This window comes from Capra hircus, chromosome 3, assembly GCF_001704415.2.
Source record: "Capra hircus breed San Clemente chromosome 3, ASM170441v1, whole genome shotgun sequence".
Lineage (NCBI taxonomy): Eukaryota > Metazoa > Chordata > Mammalia > Artiodactyla > Bovidae > Capra > Capra hircus.
The window spans coordinates 108,927,198-108,950,366 of NC_030810.1; the positions used below are offsets into that span (position 1 = coordinate 108,927,198).

General features: G+C 39.1%; 1 protein-coding gene across 1 annotated transcript; it reads left to right on the plus strand.

Annotated features, from left to right (window-relative positions):
• On the plus strand, window positions 21,830-22,852 carry LOC102186070 (olfactory receptor 6K6). Its single transcript, XM_005677308.2, has one exon. It carries the CDS (start codon window positions 21,905-21,907, stop codon window positions 22,850-22,852), a length of 948 nt encoding a protein of 315 aa, XP_005677365.2. The 5' UTR covers window positions 21,830-21,904.

Consider the following 23,169-nt stretch of genomic DNA (forward strand, 5'->3'; position numbering starts at 1 on the left):
GTTGGCTAGTGAAATCAAATACAAACAGTCAGAACTCTACCTAAGTTAAATAACCACTATAAACTTTCTTTTCAAGCAGCTCATCAGCCTTGAAATGAGGTTGATTAAACAAAATATTTATTTGCATTGCTTTGCAAATTATAAAGTGAGTATGTCTAACTTGTAAATACATTTTTAGTAATTATAACACATTGTATTATCAACTATTCTGAGAGCTAAGCAAACAGTTTTGCTATTTGGACATTTAAATTGGTACAAACTCTCCTGAATGGCAATTTGGCAATCTTTTTTAAGAGTTTTGAGACTTTTTAGATGATTCATTTCACCATATAGCCCAAGAAAATAACGTTAAATATTAAGCAAATACAAGGATATTCATTGGAATATTTATTATAGTAGCAAATTAGAAATACCTTAAATAGGTAAACATTTTTATTTTTGATATTAAATATTGAAGACACAAAATGAGTTGTGACAAAATGATCCCCTTTGTGGATAAAAGTAAAAACTTTTTAAGTGGGTATCTTACAAATCAAGTGCAGGTACTATCTTTTCTTGCTGGCTTCATAGTTAGAAAAATAGAGTAAAGAGAAGAAGTAAATATCATACTGAATTCAATTTACTTTAAAACACAACAGCTTAGACCCATGCAATATACCTTTGTGTGCAAATTAATCTAGGTTAGTTAATGGTCAATGGTAAAGAGCATTAGCTAATAGTTGAAATATACTAATCAAGAAATCACACTCTAGGAGTGGTTTGATGACACGTCAAAAGCTTTGATTAGCAGTCTATAGCCAGAGGCAGATAGTTTCAAGTATCCAGAATGGCATCTTCACCATGTGTGCTTAGATGCTCAGTCGTCTGATTCTTTGTGACCTTTTGGATTGGAGCCCACCAGGCTACTCTAGGGGCTTCCCTGGTGATCAGATGGTAAAGAATCTGTCCACAATGCAGGAGACCCGTGTTCGACCCCTGGGTAGGGAAGATCCCCTGGAGAAGGGACCAACAACTCACTCTAATATTCTTGCCCAGAAAATTCCATGGACAGAGGAGCCTGGCAGGCTGCAGTCCATGGGGCTGTGACTAACACTTAGACTTTTAGGCCACTCTGTCCATGGGATCTTTCAGGCAAGAATATTGCAATGGGTTGCCATTTTCCTTCTTCAAGGGATTTTCCTGACCCAGGGACCAAGCCTGCGTCTCCTGTGTTGCCTTTATTGCAGGTGGATTAATTAACTGTTGAGCCTTCAGCAAAGCGGGCTCATTAATTAGCGTAGGGCAGATTTTCTCAACTTCAGCACTACTAACATTGTGTATCAGATCATTTTTTGCTAGGGATGAGGAAGAGAGAGGTTTTCCATGCATTGTAGGCAATTTAGCATCAGTTCTAGCTTCTACTAGAAATCAATAGCCCAGACCCTTTCCTCAGTCATGATAAAAAAAATGTCTCTAGAAATTGCTAAATATTTCTGCAGGGGAACAGTGGAAGTAAAATTGTCCCAGCTAAAAATCAGCAGTATAAGGAACTTTAGGTTTCTTTCTTTAGTTAAAAACCAGGTGACCAAGATATGTGGCCTGGCTAGAAATAAACCTAAACGATTTCTTGAAGTAGCATTAGAATAAGAGCTTGTCACGCGGCCTATACAGTGTGGAAGGGTGGAATAGACCTGTGATTCATTCATTTCTGTGCTCCTCCCTTAACAGAGGATCTATCACATGATTCCACCATGTTAGTTTTTCCTCCAGTGAGAATTTGGTTACATTTTATCTTTGATAGAGACTTTCATTCATTCTAATCAGAGGGACTAAGGAATAGAGTTGGAATTTCCTTGGGCTTCCAAAACCAGATTTAATATTGGTTTTCGTACCTGCTTGTTGGTAAATATTTGCGTGCCTGGCAAAATCCTGAGACTTGCCTTCAATGAACTAGCTAATAGTTTAGCTCTTGTACACGGGACATCTATAATTTTGTAATGTGACAAGAGTGATAAATAACACTATAATGTTAATCAGACTACAATGTATAAATGCATAAAATAAACACAAACACCTTAAATTTATACAGTGTTATATGTCAATTATATCTCAATTATTAAAAATTTAAATAAATAAACAAGTCAGCAGAGGTAAAGAGTCATAATTCTAGTGGCTCAGACAAAAACGATCTCTCAAGGGCTAATGTCCCAGACAAAATTTAATAGATTATCTTATGACCATCTCTAGTCCTATAACACACATTATCCAAAATCCCTCATTCCTGAACTACTTACTATCTTTCCCCCTACCTCACAAGCCTACAAAATGTCAACAGATCTTCTACAAGTCTTAATTTAAAGCCAACAGAAAAATAATCTAATTTTCTGGGCTTCTTCCCCTATGTAGGGCACTCACACATATGTCAAAGTACAGAGCCCACCCTTCATCCCATACCTACGTCTTCCAGAAATTCAGAGGGCTCCCTCCTATTTCCCAAATGTCTTCATTTTTACTGTTCTGCAGTCCAACAAATCAGAAGGTTCTAGCCACAATTACAAATCTACGTTCTCAGGGACTAGTTGGTAGGGTAGGGAATAGCTTTCTTCTGTAGGGCTCTCCCTCAGTGCCTAAAGGAAATCAACTCCATGCCCCATGTGGTTAATTAGGAATGCATTTGCTGCCAAGCTCCCTTTCAGGGAGTTGCCGTACCTATGGGAAGTTAGGTCTTTGAGTCAGGCTAGAAATCAGATGGAAAGAGATACTTCGTTTCTTTTCTGAACAAAGTGTGAAAGAATTGTTTGTATAAAAAGTGTTTGCTGAGACACAGGAAGGTTAAGGAACAAGAGGAGCTAAGCTAACAAAATGTGGTTCAAAGGAAGGATTATCTTTACTCTTCACTGAAGCAGTTTCAGAACAGTTTGGTGATAGCACAGCACAACTCTGAAGTATATTCTAGAAAATTCTGTCAGCAGCTGTGCAGCACACTTCAGCAGAACTTCTTCAAAAGGATCTAGGGTATTAAAGGACCATTAGTAGTGGCAGTGGGAAGGAGGGGTTCACGTGCATGAGATTTCACTGACTTCAGTGGTTCCAGAGGCAGATGGCTCCAAAAGCTGGGGTCAGGATTTAACACTCCTTGACTGCAAGATAAAGCTTACTATTATTTGACCCATTTTCCTACCACTTGCTCTAGTTATTATCTCTTTGATCTTCAGTATCTTTAGTTTCTTTTTTACTACTGACTCTTCTCCCTCTCTTCCAAGCATGCACGTTTTACTACTATATCATAGTATCTAAGAAACTATATATCTACTGTAACTTAAAAAAGTTATCGTTGATTACATTACCTGCTCTACTTCTCCCATCTTTTCATTATCAAATGTCTCAAATATCATCCATATTGGTTGATTCATTTGTATTAATTTTATTCATTCATCTTCCACAGACTATTCAGAAGCCATATGGCTAAAATTATATTAACTCCTCATTTGCCAATGTTCCACGAACCACAAAATTTTATTGCCATTTTTTCAGTTTTCATATTCCCTGACAAATATTAACTCAGCAAATATATCCAAGGTGGTTTTAAGACATTGGTGGGCTTCCCTGGTGGCTCAGAATCTGCTTTCAATGTGGGAGACCTGAATTTGATCCTTGGGTCTGGAGGATTCCCCTGGAGGAAGAAATTGCTCCCCATTCCAGTATTCTTGCCTGGAGAATCCATGGACAGAGGAACATGGAGGGCTACAGTTCATGGAGTCAGAGAGAGTTTGACATGATTGAGTGACTAACACTTCCAACACTTTAAGACATTGAGAATAAGGAATAACAATAAGACTAGATCATTTCCAAATCTCACCCATTGATCATTTATTTGTTCTTGTATTTTTTGCCTTGATTTTCATGACACAGCTGTGTCTTTGTTCTCTTAGTTCCCTGGATATTTTGGAACAAGACAGTAAGATAGACTTAGGTTCTAATTCTGACTTTGTCACCTTCTTAGCTACATGACTATGGGGATGATACATAAGTCATTTAAACTTTAGTTTCCTCAATTTAAAGTGGTTGATAATAATGAATAACTTATAAAAATACTGAAATGAGAAGAAATATATAATTGCTTTTGTGCATTTTTAGCACATACTTAACCCGGTAAATAAGAGTTATGTATTATATTCCTCCACCCACCAATTATAACCTTCCAGTCTCTCTTGCTGTTTCTGACACTGTTTTCTTTTCTTTTTTTTTCAAGTCTTATCTCTTTGTGTTTATTATTTTTTCTTTCTTTTTTAAGTTTTTTATTTTTTAAATTTCAAAATCTTTAATTCTTACATGCGTTCCCAAACATGAACCCCCCTCCCACCTCCCTCCCCATTACATCTCTCTGGGTCATCCCCATGCACCAGCCCCAAGCATGCTGTATCCTGCATCAGACATAGACTGGTGATTCAATTCTTACATGATAGTATACATGTTAGAATGCCATTCTCCCAAATCATCCCACCCTCTCCCTCTCCCTCTGAGTCCAAAAGTCCGTTATACACATCTGTGTCTTTTTTCCTGTCTTGCATACAGGGTCGTCATTGCCATCTTCCTAAATTCCATATATATGTGTTAGTATACTGTATTGGTGTTTTTCTTTCTGGCTTACTTCACTCTGTATAATCAGCTCCAGTTTCATCCATCTCATCAGAACTGATTCAAATGAATTCTTTTTAACGGCTGAGTAATACTCCATTGTGTATATGTACCACCGCTTTCTTATCCATTCATCTGCTGATGGACATCTAGGTTGTTTCCACGTCCTGGCTATTATAAACAGTGCTGTGATGAACATTGGGGTACATGTGTCTCTTTCAATTCTGGTTTCCTTGGTGTGTATGCCCAGCAATGGGATTGCTGGGTCATAAGGTAGTTCTATTTGCAATTTTTTAAGGAATCTCCACACTGTTCTCCATAGTGGCTGTACTAGTTTGCATTCCCACCAACAGTGTAAGAGGGTTCCCTTTTCTCCACACCCTCTCCAGCATTTATTGCTTGCAGATTTTTGGATCACAGCCATTCTGACTGGTGTGAAGTGGTACCTCATTGTGGTTTTGATTTGCATTTCTCTAATAATGAGTGATGTTGAGCATCTTTTCATGTGTTTGTTAGCCATCCATATGTCTTCTTTGGAGAAATGTCTATTTAGTTCTTTGGCCCATTTTTTGATTGGGTCGTTTATTTTTCTGGAATTGAGCTGCAGAAGTTGCTTGTATATTTTTGAGATTAGTTGTTTGTCAGTTGCTTCATTTGCTATTATTTTCTCTCATTCAGAAGGCTGTCTTTTCACCTTGCTTATATTTTCCTTTGTTGTGCAGAAGCTTTTAATTTTAATTAGATCCCATTTGTTTATTTTTGCTTTTATTTCCAGAATTCTGGGAGGTGGATCATAGAGGATCCTGCTGTGATTTATGTCTGAGAGTGTTTTGCCTATGTTCTCCTCTAGGAGTTTTATAGTTTCTGGTCTTACATTTAGATCTTCAATCCATTTTGAGTTTATTTTCCTGTGTGGTGTTAGAAAGTGATCTAGTTTCATTCTTTTACAAGTGGTTGACCAGTTTTCCCAGCACCACTTGTTAAAGAGATTGTCTCTACTCCATTGTATATTCTTGCCTCCTTTGTCAAAGATAAGGTGTCCATATGTGTGTGGATTTATCTCTGGGCTTTCTATTTTGTTCCATTGATCTATATGTCTGTCTTTGTGCCAGTACCATACTGTCTTGATGACTGTGGCTTTGTAGTAGAGCCTGAAGTCAGGCAAGTTGATTCCTCCAGTTCCATTCTTCTTTCTCAAGATTGCTTTGGCTATTCGAGGTTTTTTGTATTTCCATACAAATCTTGAAATTATTTGTTCTAGTTCTGTGAAAAATGTGGCTGGTAGCTTGATAGGGATTGCATTGAATTTGTAAATTGTTTTGGGTAGTATACTCATTTTCACTATATTGATTCTTCCGATCCATGAACATGGTATATTTCTCCATCTATTAGTGTCCTCTTTGATTTCTTTCATCAGTGTTTTATAGTTTTCTATATATAGGTCTTTAGTTTCTTTAGGTAGATATATTCCTAAGTATTTTATTCTTTTCATTGCAATGGTGAATGGAATTGTTTCCTTAATTTCTTTTTCTACTTTCTCATTATTAGTGTATAGGAATGCAAGGGATTTCTGTGTGTTGATTTTATATCCTGCTACTTTACTATATTCATTGATGAGCTCTAGTAATTTTCTGGTGGAGTCTTTAGGGTTTTCCATGTAGAGGATCATGTCATCTGCAAACAGTGAGAGTTTTACTTCTTCTTTTCCAATTTGGATTCCTTTTATTTCTTTTTCTGCTCTGATTGCTGTGGCCAAAACTTCCAGAACTATGTTGAATAGTAGCGGTGAAAGTGGACACCCTTGTCTTGTTCCTGACTTTAGGGGAAATGCTTTCAATTTTTCACCATTGAGGATAATGTTTGCTGTGGGTTTGTCATAGATAGCTTTTATTATGTTGAAGTATGTTCCTTCTATTCCTGCTTTCTGGAGAGTTTTTATCATAAATGGATGTTGAATTTTGTCAAAGGCCTTCTCTGCATCTATTGAGATAATCATATGATTTTTATTTTTCAATTTGTTAATGTGGTGAATTACATTGATTGATTTGCGGATATTGAAGAATCTTTGCATCCCTGGGATAAAGCCCACTTGGTCATGGTGTATGATCTTTTTAATGTGTTGTTGGATTCTGATTGCTAGAATTTTGTTGAGGATTTTTGCATCTATGTTCATCAGTGATATTGGCCTGTAGTTTTCTTTTTTTGTGACATCTTTGTCAGGTTTTGGTATTAGGGTGATGGTGGCCTCATAGAATGAGTTTGGAAGTTTACCTTCCTCTGCAATATTCTGGAAGAGTTTGAGGAGGATAGGTGTTAGCTCTTCTCGAAATTTTTGGTAGAATTCAGCTGTGAAGCCGTCTGGACCTGGGCTTTTGTTTGCTGGAAGATTTCTGATTACAGTTTCAATTTCCGTGCTTGTGATGGGTCTGTTAAGATTTTCTATTTCTTCCTGGTTCAGTTTTGGAAAATTGTACTTTTCTAAGAATTTGTCCATTTCTTCCACATTGTCCATTTTATTGGCATACAACTGCTGATAGTAGTCTCTTATGATCCTTTGTATTTCTGTGTTGTCTGTTGTGATCTCTCCATTTTCATTTCTAATTTTATTGATTTGATTTTTCTCTCTTTGCTTCTTGATGAGTCTGGCTAATGGTTTTTCAATTTCATTTATCCTTTCAAAGAACCAGCTTTTGGCTCTGTTGATTTTTGCTATGGTCTCTTTTGTTTCTTTTGCATTTATTTCTGCCCTAATTTTTAAGATTTCTTTCCTTCTACTAACTCTGGGGTTCTCCAATTCTTCCTTTTCTAGTTGCTTTAGCTGTAGAGTTAGGTTATTTATTTGACTTTTTTCTTGTTTCTTGAGGTATGCCTGTATTGCTATGAACTTTCCTCTTAGCACTGCTTTTATAGTGTCCCACAGGTTTTTGGTTGTTATGTTTTCATTTTCATTAGTTTCTATGCATATTTTGATTTCTTTTTTGATTTCTTCTGTGATTTGTTGGTTATTCAGAAGTGTGTTGTTCAACCTCCATATGTTGGAATTTTTAATAGTTTTTCTCCTGTAATTGAGATCTAATCTTAATGCATTATGGTCAGAAAAGATGCTTGGAATGATTTCGATTTTTTTGAATTTATCAAGTTTATATTTATGGCCCAGGATGTGATCTATCTTGGAGAAGGTTCCCTGAGCACTTGAAAAAAAGGTGAAATTCATTGTTTTGGGGTGAAAGTCCTATAGATATCAATTAGGTCTAACTGATCTAATGTATCATTTAAAGTTTGCGTTTCTTTGTTAATTTTCTGTTTAGTTGATCTGTCCATAGGTGTGAGTGGGGTATTAAAGTCTCCCACTATTATTGTGTTATTGTTAATTTCCCCTTTCATGCTTGTTAGCATTTGTCTTACATATTGCAGTGCTCCTATGTTGGGTGCATATATATTTATAATTGTTATATCTTCTTCTTGGATTGTTCCTTTGATCATTATGTAGTGTCCTTCCTTGTCTCCTTTCACAGCCTTTGTTTTAAAGTCTATTTTATCGGATATGAGTATTGCCACTCCTGCTTTCTTTTGGTCTCTATTTGTGTGGTATATCTTTTTCCAGCCCTTCACTTTCAGTCTGTATGTGTCCCTTGTTTTGAGATGGGTCTCTTGTAAGCAGCATATAGAGGGGTCTTGTTTTTGTATCCATTCGGCCAGTCTTTGTCTTTTGGTTGGGGCATTCAACCCATTTACGTTTAAGGTAATTATTGATAAGTATGATCCCGTTACCATTTACTTTATTGTTTTGGGTTCGGGTTTATACACCCTTTTCATGTTTCCTGTCTAGAGAATATCCTTTAGAATTTGTTGGAGAGCTGGTTTGGTGGTGCTGAATTCTCTCAGCTTTTGCTTGTCTGTAAAGCTTTTGATTTCTCCTTCGTATTTGAATGAGATCCTTGCTGGGTACAGTAATCTGGGCTGTAGGTTATTGTCTTTCATCACTTTAAGTATGTCTTGCCATTCCCTCCTGGCCTGAAGAGTTTCTATTGAAAGATCAGCTGTTATCCTTATGGGAATCCCCTTGTGTGTTATTTGTTGTTTTTCCCTTGCTGCTTTTAATATTTGTTCTTTGTGTTTGATCTTTGTTAATTTGATTAATATGTGTCTTGGGGTGTTTCGCCTTGGGTTTATCCTATTTGGAACTCTCTGTGTTTCTTGGACTTGGGTGATTATTTCCTTCCCCATTTTAGGGAAGTTTTCAACTATTATCTCCTCAAGGATTTTCTCATGATCTTTCTTTCTGTCTTCTTCTTCTGGGACTCCTATAATTCGAATGTTGGAGTGTTTCATATTGTCCTGGAGGTCTCTGAGATTGTCCTCGTTTCTTTTAATTCGTTTTTCTTGTTTCCTCTCTGATTCATTTATTTCTACCATTCTATCTTCTATTTCACTAATCCTATCTTCTGCCTCCGTTATTCTACTATTTGTTGCCTCCAGAGTGTTTCTGATCTCATTTATTGCATTATTCATTATATTTTGACTCTTTTTTATTTCTTCTAGGTCCTTGTTAAACCTTTCTTGCATCTTCTCAATCCTTGTCTCTAGGTTATTTATCTGTGATTCCATTTTGATTTCAAGATTTTGGATCATTTTCACTATCAATATTCGGAATTCCTTCTCAGGTAGATTCCCTACTTCTTCCTCTTTTGTTTGGTTTGGTGGGCATTTCTCCTGTTCCTTTACCTGCTGAGTATTCCTCTGTCTCTTCATCTTGGTTATATTGCTGCATTTGGGGTGGCCTTTTTATATTCTGGTAATTTGTGGAGTTCTCTTCATTATGGAGCTTCCTCACTTTGGGTGGGGTTCTATCAGTGGCTTGTCAAGGTTTCCTGGTTAGGGAGGCTTGTGTTGGAGTTCTGGTGGGTGGAGCTGGGTTTCTTCTCTCTGGAGTGCAGTGGAGTGACCCTTAATGGGTTATGAGACATCAAATGTTTTGGGATAATTTTGAGCTGCCTGTATATTGAAGCTCAGGGGAGTGTTCCTGTGTTGCTGGAGAATTTGAGTGGTATGTCTTGTTTTGGAACTTGTTGGCCCTTGGGTGGAGCTTGGTTTTGGTGTAGGTATGAAGGCATTTGATGAGCTCTTAATGTTCCCTGAATTCAAGAGTTCTCTAATGTTTTCAGGCTTTGGATTTAAGCCTCCTGCTTCTGGTTTTCAGTTTTATTTTTACAGTAGCCTCTAGACTTCTCCATCTATACAGCACCAATGATAAAACATCTAGGTTAAAGATGAAAACTTTCTCCACATTGAGGGACACTCAGAGAGGTTCACTGAGTTACAAGGAGAAGAGAAGATGGAGGGGGTAGTTAGAGGTAACTGGAATGAGATGCAGTGAGATCAAAAGAGGAGAGAGCAAGCTAGCCAGTAGTCACTTCCTTATGTGCGCTCTATAGTCTGGACCGCTCAGAGGTATTTACAGAGTTATACGGGGCAGAGGAGAGGGAGGAAGTAGACAGAGGTGACCAGGAGGATAAGAGAGAGGAATGAGTAGGAGAGAGACAAATCCTGCCAGTAACCAGTTCCTTAGGTGTTCTCAACCGTCTGGAACACACAGAGATTCAGAGTTGGATAGAGAAGAGATGGGGGAGAAAAGAAACAGAGGCCACCTGGTGGAGAAAAGGAGAGTCCAGAGGAGGAGAGAGTGGTCAAGCCAGTAATCTCACTCTCAGGTAAACTTGGGTAGTGAAGTTTGGGTTTTTAAATGTACAAAATTGACCACAAAAACCTAAGAGCAAAGATTAAAAATCTAGAGTAGAGGTTGGATTTTCAAAGATACAATATTAAAGAAAAGCAGAAGGAAAAAGGAAGAAAGAAAAAAAAAGAATTATTAAAAAACAAACAAACAAACAAACAAAAACCCACCAACAACCATCCAAGGACTATATATGGTGTTTGCCTTAAAAAAAAAAAGTCTTTTTTTTTTTAAATAGTAATAATAGGTTATAGAAATAAAAATTAGAGGAGAAATAGAAGACTTAAAAATTTTAAAAAAGTTAGAAAAAAAAACAAAAAAGAAAAAACAAAAAAGCAAAAAAAAAAAAAAGGAATGATTTTAAAAATAGTCAAAAATATATCTAGCCCTTCTCTGATGTTATGGGCCATGTGGGATCACTTCCAAGGTGGTTCCCTCTGTTTAACTTCTTCTGTTTGCTGGTTTTTTAGGCTCACTAGTTCAGTCGCGCTGTGGGGAGGGGGGATGCTGCAAACAAATAGCACTGTCGTGTGCACACAGTATCTCAGCCCCGCTTGACCTGTCCTTTCTCGCGGCGTACAAACCGCTCCAGCTCTACGATGCTCAGCCGGGAACCGTCTGGGGCCGGCCCTAGGCTGTGTGCACTTCCCCGGTCCAAGCCGCTCAGGTTCGGCGCTCAGGCAGCCCTCAGAGGCACAGATTCGGCTGGGACTGTGCTTCGTGCCCTTCCCAGGTCCGAGTAGCTCAGGAGTTTGGCGAGCGCGATCGCCGCGGCTTGTCACCTTTTCTGCTGCTGCTGCTCAGCTTTCTGGGTGGACCGCTGGCGCACCCCGTGTGGCAGATTGTGACTGTCCAGCACCCCCAGAAGTCTTAGCAAAGGAGCTTGCTTGCAGTTAGGTAAGTAAAGTCTCTCCGAGTCTGCAATTGCCCCTTTCCAGTCCTTATGGCTCTGGCTGCCTGTCCCCGGTGGGGGATGGTCTGTAGCCGGCTTTTCCCGTTCCGTCCTTTGTTCTGTGCTCGGTCCTGGCGGTGTCTTACGTTCGAGCTTTTCGCGTGGTAGCTATCCCACAGTCTGGTTTGCTAGCCCAAGTTAGATCGTTCTGGTTGCACGTGGGGTGTTCCTGCCCAATTCTTACAAAGCTCTGCAGCCCGCGCCTCCCCCGCGTCCCTGCCCTGCCCCCACTTCCCAATGGCGGATGCAGGCGTCTGTGCTGCTTTTCCGCTGGGGGAGTTACTGTTGGGCTTGTAATCTGTTGGTTTTAATTATTTATCTATTTTTTCCTTCCTGTTATGTTGCCCTCTGTGTTTCCAAGGCTCGCCACAGACTCGGCAGGGAGTGTTTCCTGGTGTTTGGAAACCTCTCTTCTTCAAATTCCCTTCCCGGGACAGGCTTCCCTTCCCGGGACGGAGCTCCCTCCCCACCTCCTTTGCCTCCTTTCTCGTCTTTTATATTTTTTCCTACCTGTTTTTGAAGACAATGGTCTGCTTTTCTGGTTGCCTGATGTCCTCTGCCAGCCTACAGAAGTTGTTTTGTGGAGTTTGCTCGGCGTTGAAATGTTCTTTTGAGGAATTTGTGAGGGAGAAAGTGGTCTTCCCATCCTATTCCTCTGCCATCTTTCCCTCCCTCCCTCTGACACTGTTTTCAACTACCTAATGCATCCTCATAGTTCAATTATAATCTTTATTTAACACTTATATCTAAGTCCATAGACTTTTCATCTCTCCTGAAGTCCACTTCTTCATCCTTAATGGCAATAAGAGATTTCTGTTTATAAGTTTGCCCACACACTCAGAATACCATATCTATAACTCATAATTTCCCCCCTTTACTAGCTTTTGCTTTAGCTGTTGCTGTATTTATCAATAATGGTGCCTGACTAACTCAAACTTAAAATCTGTCTCTTTAATGCTCTTCTTTCCAACATGCCCTACATAGTCAGTTGTCAGACCTTATTGATTATTCATATTTATTCTTATCCCTTTTACCCTTTAGCTTCATTATTACTGTCTTATTTAGGCCTTTATTCCAGACCATTGCAGAAAAGAGTCTGATGCCTGAATAGTGATGAATAAATGCTAGTTAAATGAATTAATGACATTTCTCATTTCCATAATTTCTCTGTATTCTGCATATTAAAGTGCAATTTTGTGCATTAATGTCCACTCTAAAATTACCTAATAACTTCATACTGCTTGCAAAATATATTTTAAAAATCCCAACGCTTGACATTCTAGATCTCCAAATCCACCTAACTTGATCCTCCAATGCTATTTCTCCACTGATTCACTCTACAAGCCCTCTGTTTCAAATCAAATATATTTAATATCCTACAAACATAGTTCTTGTATTTTCACGGCTAGACCTTTGTTTATCTTCTTCATTAAGCATATGTTACTTGAGTTCCATATACGTCCCTGGGCTGTGTACTAGAATTTCAAATATGAATAGATAATTATAGATCACCATTAAATTTCTTAGAATCTGGACATATAACTAACTAATTTCAACAACATATGTATGTATGAGATGCTTTAGGAACACAAAAAAGACCCCCCCAAAACAACCTGGGAACCAAGAAAGGCTTCCTGAAGAAGAGGGTAATGTACTGAAACTTGAAAAATTAATAAGAATTACAGAGGTGAAGTGTGTGCCTATATTTAGGGTGGAAAGAAGGCAGGGTTGAAATTTTAGGAAGAGGGAAAATAGGGAAAAAGCCCAAAGCATGATAGATCAAAATAGCATTGTGAGGGTATGGCTACAAACAGCTTGGTTGCTGGGACTTACAGTTCAAGGCAGGGAATAGAGTAGAAAATAGAAAAATGTAAAGTAAAGGTCCAGGAATGTCCTTATTTCCCCTGCCTTTCTTCTTAGTTAAACCAAGTCCTATTAAATGATACTGCAAGCTAAGTGAAAGATCATTTTAGAGAATATATATTTGGGAATAATTAAAGTTATAATCAAAGGGAAAGGTTAATCTTTAGCTAATTTTGAGTTTTGAGGCTCAAGGTTCAATTTTGCCCTTGCATTTTTTGGCTATGTGAACTGGAGCAAGGCTTTAACTGCTCTGAATTATTCCATCTGTAAAATGGGAATAACTCTTGTCTTGGCTATCTCATACAAACAGCGCTTTATATTTAATTGTGGTAAAAAATGTGTAATATAAAATTTACCATGTTAATCATTTTAAGCTTACAAATTCTTTTTCTAAAGAATTAAATGAGGGGGAGAGGGGCTCAAAATGGAGATGATATACACACACACACATACACACACACACACATATATGTCTGGCTCTAGGTGATTGATCATACCATTGTGGTTATCTGAGTCATTGAGATCATTTTTGTACAGTTCTTCCGTGTATTCTTACCACCTCCTCTTAATATCATGTGCTTTTATTAAGTCCATACTATTCTGTCCTTTATTGTGCACATTGAGCATGAAATGTTCCCTTGGTATCTCTGATTTTTTTAAGAGATCTCTAATCTTTCCCATTCTATTGTTTTCCTCTATTGCTTTGTATTGATCAGTTAGGAAGGCTTTCTTATCTCTCCTTGCTATTCTTGGAACTCTGCATTCAAATGGGTGTATTTTTCCTTTTCTTCTTTGCCTTTCACTTCTTTTCTTTTCTCTTCTCAGCTATTTGTAAGGCCTCCTCAAACAACCATTTTGCCTTTTTGCATTTCTTCTTCTTGGGGACAGTTCTGGTTACTGCTTCCTGTACAATGTTAGGAACCTCTGTTCATAGTTCTTCAAGCACTCTATCAATTCTAATACCTTGAGTCTATTTGTCATTTCCATTGTATAATCATAAGGGATTCGATTTAGGTCATACCTGAATGGTCTAGTGGTTTTCCCTACTTTCTTCAATTTAAGTCTGATTTTGGTAATAAGGAGTTCATGATCTGAGCCACACTCAAATTTATAAAATTGTGACACATTCACATAGTTTTATGGCAGAAACCAGCACCTTATAATTATCCTCCAATTAAACAATAAAATTTTAAATAAGAATTAAATGAATGTGTATTTAAAACTTCAAAAATATATTATCATCATCTCAGCTGAAGTGGAAAACATAGTGAAAAATGAGTGAAAGGCTGAGAAGAAAGTAGTGTTTGCTGGTGGTCTGTTTCAGAGAGGTGTGATCTTGCAAGAATTCTATTCTGACACCCATTGTCATTCCGGGCCCCAGTGCCTAGATCTATACTCCCTTATGAGAGATAAGATTATTTAGCCACAGGAAAGTTTTGAGACCTGACCCCCTCAGGAATGTCTAGTTACCATGTGACATATTTCCTCTAATAGGTCCCTTAGAGTGGAGAATGAGATGCACCACTTTTTAAAGATCCTGTGTTATCTAAAGAGAAACTCCCAGGCAAGATAATCTTTCCATTCTAGATACTCCAGAAAGAGAGTGCAGAAACATCTATAGTCTCACTGACAAACTAGCAGGAGGGGCAGGTTGCTGCAGAGATTCTAAGAAACATTCTTGTGGTCTCAGACAAGGTATGTGATAAGCCAGTTGAGCATGCTAACCTGCGTTTGGTACCCAAATTAACCTGTTTTTTCAAGTTAAATTTTCTTTTCAAGGTAAAATTTTCTTAGAATATGGAGCAAAACTTCATATGTTTAGAACTGTATTATATAAGTAAAGAAATTAGAATAAGTAAAGAAATTAGAAAGGATATTAGGAAGAATATTGCTCATCTAACAGATGAAGATATTAATGATATCTAAGGTCTTTCCAAAACTAAAATTTTAAAGTCAAAAGAATTGTGGCTTCCTGAGGACTTAAAGAGAATTTTACTTCTTTATTTCCAGGACTGCAATCTAATTCAAGTTTCTTTTTACTCTACAGTGAAAATCTGTAGGCTGAACTCCTTGGGCATTGCTGATTATCTGTCATGCCAGAATTTTCTTAAATGTACCTTATGTGTCTCAGGAGCAAAAATTAATGTTTTATTCAACTTTATATAGCCCTTGAACCTTCAGCGAGCTTCCCAGGTGGCACTTGTGGTAAAGAACCTGCCTGCCAATGCAAGAGATGTAAGAGACACAGGTTTTATCTCTAGGTTGGGAAGATCCCTGGAGGAGGGCATGGCAACCCACTCTGGTATTTGTGCCTGGAAAATCCCATGGACAGAGGACCCTGGCAGGATACAGTCCATTAGGCTGCAAAGACTCAGACATGGCTTAGCACACACTTATGCACAAACCTTCAGCAGTGATTGGCACCTAGCAGAGGATCAATAAATATATGAATGTAATTGAACTGATGTACAGATGATAGATAACAATGTAAACTTGCTAGGGAAAAGAGCCTCACTCAAAGTAAGAAATAGTCACTCTAGATGCCTTTAATAAGCCACTTAGCTCTGAAATTCCACTTTTCATAGCTCCATGGTCTCTTGCTTTATCCATCTGTGTTCTCTATAATGACTACTCAGGATGGCCATTCTCTGGCATTTTAGGCTGAGGAAAGATAATACACAGGAGACAGAAATGTGGCTGCTTCCAACAGAGAAAACTCAGATCTCTCACATCTTTCTCAGTGCATGCCCTCTGCCCTTCTGCCTCACTGGTGCCTGCTCCCTTCCAAAACCTGGCTCTCCTATCTTTCTTCCTCAAGGCTTGAGACATAAAGTAAGAGGCATCTTCTAAAACTAATTTTCCTAGTCTTCAATGCATTTATTTTAACCTCTCTTTGACCTGAGCGGGGGAAAAACACATTACCTCTCTCATCTCATACCTAGACAGTTGAAAACACATAGTGGTACTCAGAGAAGAAAACAGAATGAATGATGAATCCTGATCTAAATTTTGCAGTGTGGTACAAATAATAATAATGACTAAAGACCTAAAGACCAATATTCCAATTATTGCTTTGGATCCATGTGAATTTGGGAAATTACTTTTCCCCTCTAGTTCTTAATTTCTCTACCTGTAAAACAATGATAATAATCTCCCTAGCATGCATGCGGGCCTGCTCAATTGCTTCAGCCATGTCTGACTCTTTGCGACCTGATGGCCTATAGCCTATGAGGCTCCTCTGTTCATGGGATTTCCCAGGCAAGAATATTGGAGTGGATTGCCATTTCCTCCTCCAGGGGATCTTCCAGAATCAGGACTCAAACCCAGATCTCCTGCATTGCTGGCATATTATTTACTGTCTGATGTGGGTCTCCTGCATTGCAGGCAGATTCTTTACCATCTGAGCCACCAGGGAAAATGCAAAAAAAGATGTGTTAAATATCATGAAAGAAGAAAATATAAAGTATTCTTAAGAGAGGGTGTTTACTTCTGGCAGTGAGAATCAGTGAGACTTTTATGACAATAGGAGCATTTACTGGATATTGGCAATTGGATTCCAATAGGAAGAGATCAAGAAAATGGAAGAAAATAATGATATAAAAATAAAATGCAGAAAATTGGTCCTATATGGCAGAGCTGATGAGCATATAAAAAAATATTTGGCTTAAAACTTTGACTAGGAGATGTGAAAGACAAATACATGACACTGCTTATATGTGGAACCCCAAAAATGGTACAAACAAACTGATTTACAAAGCAGAAATAGAGAAGCAGCTATAGATGACAAATTTATAGTTACCAGGGGAAAAGGGGCCAGGAGGGATAAAATGAGAGATGGGAATTGACATAGACACAGTACTATTGTGTTATTCAAAAATATATCAAACAGACAGGTCGGGGCAGAGACTGAGAGGAACTACCTGACATCCAAGGTAAGGAGCAGTGGCTGCGCTTTCCTGGAGCGGCTCTCCTGTCCAAGGTAAGAGAAACCCAAGTAAGATGGTAGGCTCTGAGAGAGAGAATCAGAGGGCGGACAGACTGAAACCACAACACAGACAACTGGCATACCTGATCACATGGACTGCAGCTTGTCTAACTCAAAGAAACTAAGCCATGCTATGTGGGGCCACACAAGACGGGCAGGTCATGGTGGAGAGGTCTGACAGTACATGGTCCACTGGAGAAGGGAATGGCAAACCATTTCAGTATTCTTGCCTTAAGAACCCCATGAACAGTATGAAAAGGCAAAAAAAAAAAAAAAAAAAAAAAAAAAAAGGACACTGAAAGATGAACTCCCCAGGTCAGTAGGTGCCCAATATGTTACTGGAGATAAGTGGAGAAATAACTCCAGAAAGAATGAAGGGATGGAGCCAAAGCAAAAACAACACCCAGTTGTAGATGTCACTGGTGATAGAGGCAAGATCCAATGAATAAAGAGCAATATTTCATAGGAACCTGGAATGTTAGGTCCATGAATCAAGGCAAATTGGAAGTGGTCAAACAGGAGATGGCAAGAGTGAACATCGACATTCTAGAAATCAGTGAACTAAGATGGACTGGAATGGGTGAATTTAACTCAGATGACCATTATATCTGCTACTGTGGGCAGGAATCCCTCAGAAGAAATGGAGTAGTGCAGTACTTGGATGCAATATCAAAAACAACAGAATGATCTCTGTTCATTTCTGAGGCAAACAATTCAATATCACGGTAATCCAAGTCTATGCCCCAACCAGTAATGCTGAAGACACTGAAGCTGAATGGTTATGAAGACCTACAAGATCTTTTAGAACTAACACCCAAAAAAGATGTCCTTTTCATTACAGGGGACTGGAATGCAAAAGTAGCAAGTCAAGAAATACCTGGAGTAACAGGAAAATTTGGCCTTGGAAAGCAGAATGAAACAGGGAAAAGGCTGATAGAGTTTTGCCAAGAGAACACACTGGTCATAGCAAACACCCTCTTCCAACAACACAAGAAAAGACTCTACACATGGACATCACCAGATGGTTAACACCAAAATCAAATTGATTATATTCTTTGCCGCCAAAGATGAAGAAGCTCTATACAGTCAGCAAAAACAAGACCCGGCATGGACTATGGCTCAGATCGTGAACTCCTTATTGCCAAATTCAGACATAAATTGAAGAAAGTGGGGAAAACCACTAGACAATTCAGGTATGACCTAAATCAAATCCCTTATGATTATACAGTGGAAGTGAGATATAGATTTAAGGGACTAGATCTGATAAACAGACTTCCTGATTAAATATGGATGAAAGTTTGTGACATTGTACAGAAGACAGGGATCAAGACTAATCCCACGAAAAAGAAATGCAAAAAAGCAAAATGGTTGTCTGAGGAAGCCTTACAAATACCTTAAAAAGAAGAGAAGTGAAAAGCAAAGGAGAAAAGGAAAGATATAACCATTTGAATGCAGAGTTCCATGAATAGAAAGGAGAGATAAGAAAGCCTTCCTCAGTGATCAGTGCAAAGAAATAGAGGAAAACAATAGAATATGAAAAACTAGAGATCTCTTAAAGAAAATTAGAGATACCAAGAGAATATTTCATGGAAAGATGGGCTCAATAAAGGACAGAAATGGTATGGACCTAACAGAAGCAGAAGATATTTAGAAGAGGTGGCAAGAATACACAGAAGAACTGTACGAAAAAGATTTTCACGACCAAGATAATCACGATGGTGTGATCACTCACCTGGAGCCAGACATCCTGGAATGTGAAGTCAAGGTGGCCTTAGGAAGCATCACTACAAACAAAGCTAATGGAGGTGATGGAATTCCAGTTGAGCTATTTCAAATCCTAAAAGATGATACTGTGAAAGTGCTACATCAAAGAAAGGCAGTGCCAAAGAATGCTCAAACTACTGCAAAATTGCATTCATCTCACACGCTAGTAAAGTAATGCTCAAAATTCTCCAAGCTAGGCTTCAGCAATACGTGAACTGTGAACTTCCAGATGTTCAAGCTGGTTTTAGAAAAGTCAAAGGAACCAGAGATCAAATTGCCAACGTCCGCTGGATCATCAAAAAAGCAAGACAGTTCCAGAAAAACATCTTTCTTCTTTGATGACTATGCCAAAGCCTTTGACTGTGTGGATCATAATAAACTGTGGAAAATTCTGAAACAGATGGGAATACCAGACCACCTGACCTGCCTCTTGAAGAAGAAAAGTCGCTCAGTTGTGTCCAACTCTTTGCGACCCTATGGACTGTAGCCTACCAGGCTCCTCCCTCCATGGGATTCTCCAGGCAAGAGTACTGGAGTGGATTGCCATTTCCTTCTCCAGGGGATCTTCCCGACCCAGGGATCGAACCCTGGTCTCCTGCATTTCAGGCAAACACTTTAACCTCTGAGCCACCAGGGAAGTCCCGACCTGCCTCTTGAGAAACCTGTATACAGGTCAGGAAGCAACAGTTAGAACTGGACATGGAACAACAGACTAGTTCCAAATAGGAAAAGGAGTACATCAAGGCTGTGTATTGTCACCCTGCTTATTTAACTTATATGCAGAGTACATCATGACAAACACTGGACTGGAGGAAGCACAAGCTGGAATCAAGTTGCCAGGAGAAATATCAATAACCTCAGATATGCAGATGATACCAACCTTATAGCAGAAAGCAAAGAACTAAAGAGCCTCTTGTTGAAAGTGGAAGAGAAGAGTGAAAAAGTTGGCTTAGATCTCAACATTCAGAAAACTAAGATCATGGTATCCGGTCCCAACACTTCATGGCAAATAGTTGGGGAAACAGTGGAAACAGTGGCTGCCTGTATTTTGTTGGGCTCCAAAATCACTGCAGATGTGATTGCAGCCATGGAATTAAAAGATGCTTACTCCTTGGAAGGAAAGTTATGACCAACCTAGATAGCATATTAAAAAGCAGGGGCATTACTTTGTCAACAAAGGTCCATCTAGTCAAGGCTCTGGATTGTCCTGTAGTCATGTATGGATGTGAGAGTTGGACCATAAAGGAAGCTGATTGCCGAAGAATTGATGCTTTTGAACTGTGGTGTTGGAGAAGATTCTTGAGAGTACCTTGGACTGCAAGGAGATCCAACCAGTCCATCCTAAAGGAGATCAGTCCTGGGTGTTCATTGAAAGGACTGATGTTGAAGCTGAAACTCCAATATTTTGGCCACCTGATGTAAAGAGCTAACTCATTTGAAAAGACCCTGATGTTGGGAAAGATTGAAAGCAGGTGGAGAAGGGGACCACAGAGGATGAAATTGTTGGATGGCATCACCAACTCAATGGACATAAGTTTGGGTAAATTCCGGGAGGTGGTGGTTTACAGGGAGGCCTGGCATGCTGCAGTTCACGGGGTCGCAAAGAGTCGGACACGACTGAGCGACTGATCTGAACTGAACTGTATAAAGACCTGCTGTATAACACAGGGAATTCTACATAGTACTCTCCAGTGACCTAGATGGGAAAAGAATCTGAAAAGTGATGGATCTATGTATATGTATAACTGATTCACATTGCTGTACACCTGAAACTGAGCAACATCATGAAGTAACTACACCTCAATAATTTTTAAAATTAATAAATAAATTGAAATCCATAAAAGATAAGAAAAAGAAAAATATTGATTGGAACCTGTTGAGAAAAGCCAATAAATATAAGGCTATGATCTTTGGGTTTACCCTTTAATGTTTTTGAAAAGACAAGGGACAGTAAGACCATGCATAGAAATATTCATCTGTAGAATGACTTCATGGAGGTAAGATGAGTGAAAAAGATGTTAAAATAGTTAATAGATAAGCATACTGCTATACTTAAGTTTAATTAACTTTTCAAAAAATTTAGTTGCCCTTTCTTCCAAACATGGCCTGATTTCTATTGCAGCTGATTTTTGTGACATTTTCTTCCCAAAACTGCCAAAGTTATTAGAGAAGCTATTTTTTTTTTTAATTTCAGGATGATTTTCTCCTCCCTTTGGTTCTTAGATGTGGTCTTTCTAGAAGGAATGGGATGAGCAAGGGTGAAATTACATGTTTGTCCAAAATTCAATGGCCACTTTTCAGATATACTGTGATTCTGAAGAGACTCTTGGTCTGAGCACCTATCAATATCAGTCACTGAGGGAAGAGAAGGAGAGGGAGTTACAGAGAAAGCAGAAGAGAGGAGGGATATTTTCTTGTGTCTGGGTTCCTATGCTCTAAATGGAAAATAGACTTGCTGCTATGAAACCAACAGAAAAGAGGCAGAGTGATGAAGGTGGCCAATCTAAGATTAGATAGCAGAGCTAGAAAATATGAGTGAGCAACTGAAGACTTATTGAGTGGAGTGTTTTTGATGGTGTTTTATATTTTTTAATTGCTTTTCTAAAAACAGGAATTGAGGATGGTCAAAAAGAAATGTATGTGTTTTAAAGCTAAACACAGAGTGGGACAAAAAACCCAGAAATTAAAAAATTGACTGCACCTCCAGAAAATTATTCAAGAGAATTAAAACTGTGTGCTGCTTTGTGTTTTCTTCATATCATTTGAAGATGTTTACAAAAAGATTCATTTAGGGGTTCAAAAGCAAGCATTTCAGATGTTCCTGCGTAGAGGTGCAACTGGAGCTATTTCTAACTGGCCTGTTTAGGGCCCCAGAATCAGGTTAAGTAACTGATTACAGAAAAGAGCAAAGCAATTTTCAATAAGTAAATGCCATCCCAATTTCAGGAGTTTTGGGTCTCCTTTCTTTCCTTCCCAGGTGACACAGGTGATGACCAGTGAGAACCAGACAAGGGTGACTGAGTTCCTCTTCTCTATGTTCCCACATTTACATGAAGGTGGCCTCTTATTCTTTATTCTCTTGCTTCTCATCTATGGATTTATCATAACTGGAAACCTAATGATATTCATTGTCACCCAGCTGGATGTGGCCTTGCACACTCCCATGTATTTCTTCATCCGTGTCCTCTCTTTCCTGGAGATCTGGTATACCATGGCCACCATCCCCAAGATGCTCTCCTGCCTAGTCAGTGAGCAGAAGACCATCTCTCTTGCTGGCTGCCTTCTGCAGATGTACTTCTTCCACTCACTTGGCATCACAGAAGGTTGTGTCCTCACAGCAATGGCCATCGACAGGTACATAGCTATCTGCAACCCCCTCCATTACCCAACCATTATGACTTCCAAACTCTGTATCCATCTGACAGCTGGATCCTGCCTCTGTGGCTTCCTCCTGGTGCTCCCTGAAATTGCATGGATTGGCACCCTGCCTTTCTGTGGCTCCAATCAGATCCAGCAGATCTTCTGTGACTTCACCCCTGTGCTGAGTTTGGCCTGCACAGATACATCCCTGGTGGTCATTGTGGATGCCATCCACGCAGTGGAGATCCTGGCCTCCTTCCTGGTCATCGCCCTATCCTACCTCCAGATCATTGTGGTGATTCTGCAAATGCCCTCGGCTGAAGGCCGCCACAAAGCTTTCTCTACCTGTGCTGCCCACCTTGCTGTGTTCTTGCTGTTTTTTGGCAGTGTGGCTGTCATGTACTTGCGATTCTCAGCCACCTACTCTGTGTTTTGGGACACAGCAATTGCTGTCACTTTTGTTATCCTCGCTCCCTTCCTCAACCCCATTATCTATAGCCTGAGAAATAAGGACATGAAAGATGCAATTGGGAGGCTCCTTGGCTATCAGAAGAGGGCTGGTGGGATTGAGAGATAGATCTAGATCTCTCTAGACTCTAAAAAAAACTCTTGGAAGTTCAGCTTTGCACTGTCCCTTGTCTTGTTCATGATTATGCTCTTTCTCCATTGTCACAGCTACTTGTTCTAATATTATAAACAAGGATGGAAAACTGCTGCATCCAAGTCACTGGTAGTGGTTGCAGAGCTTATTTACATTGATGTAGTTGTGGTAGCTGAAAGGAGTATACATGGGTTTTCCTGCTTTATGGTGCAGGCAGGCTTCTTCCTCACACTCTATTAGCAAGACTCCTGCCCTTGTCTACTGTGGTCCCAAGTGCTGGTGAGGCCAGAGAG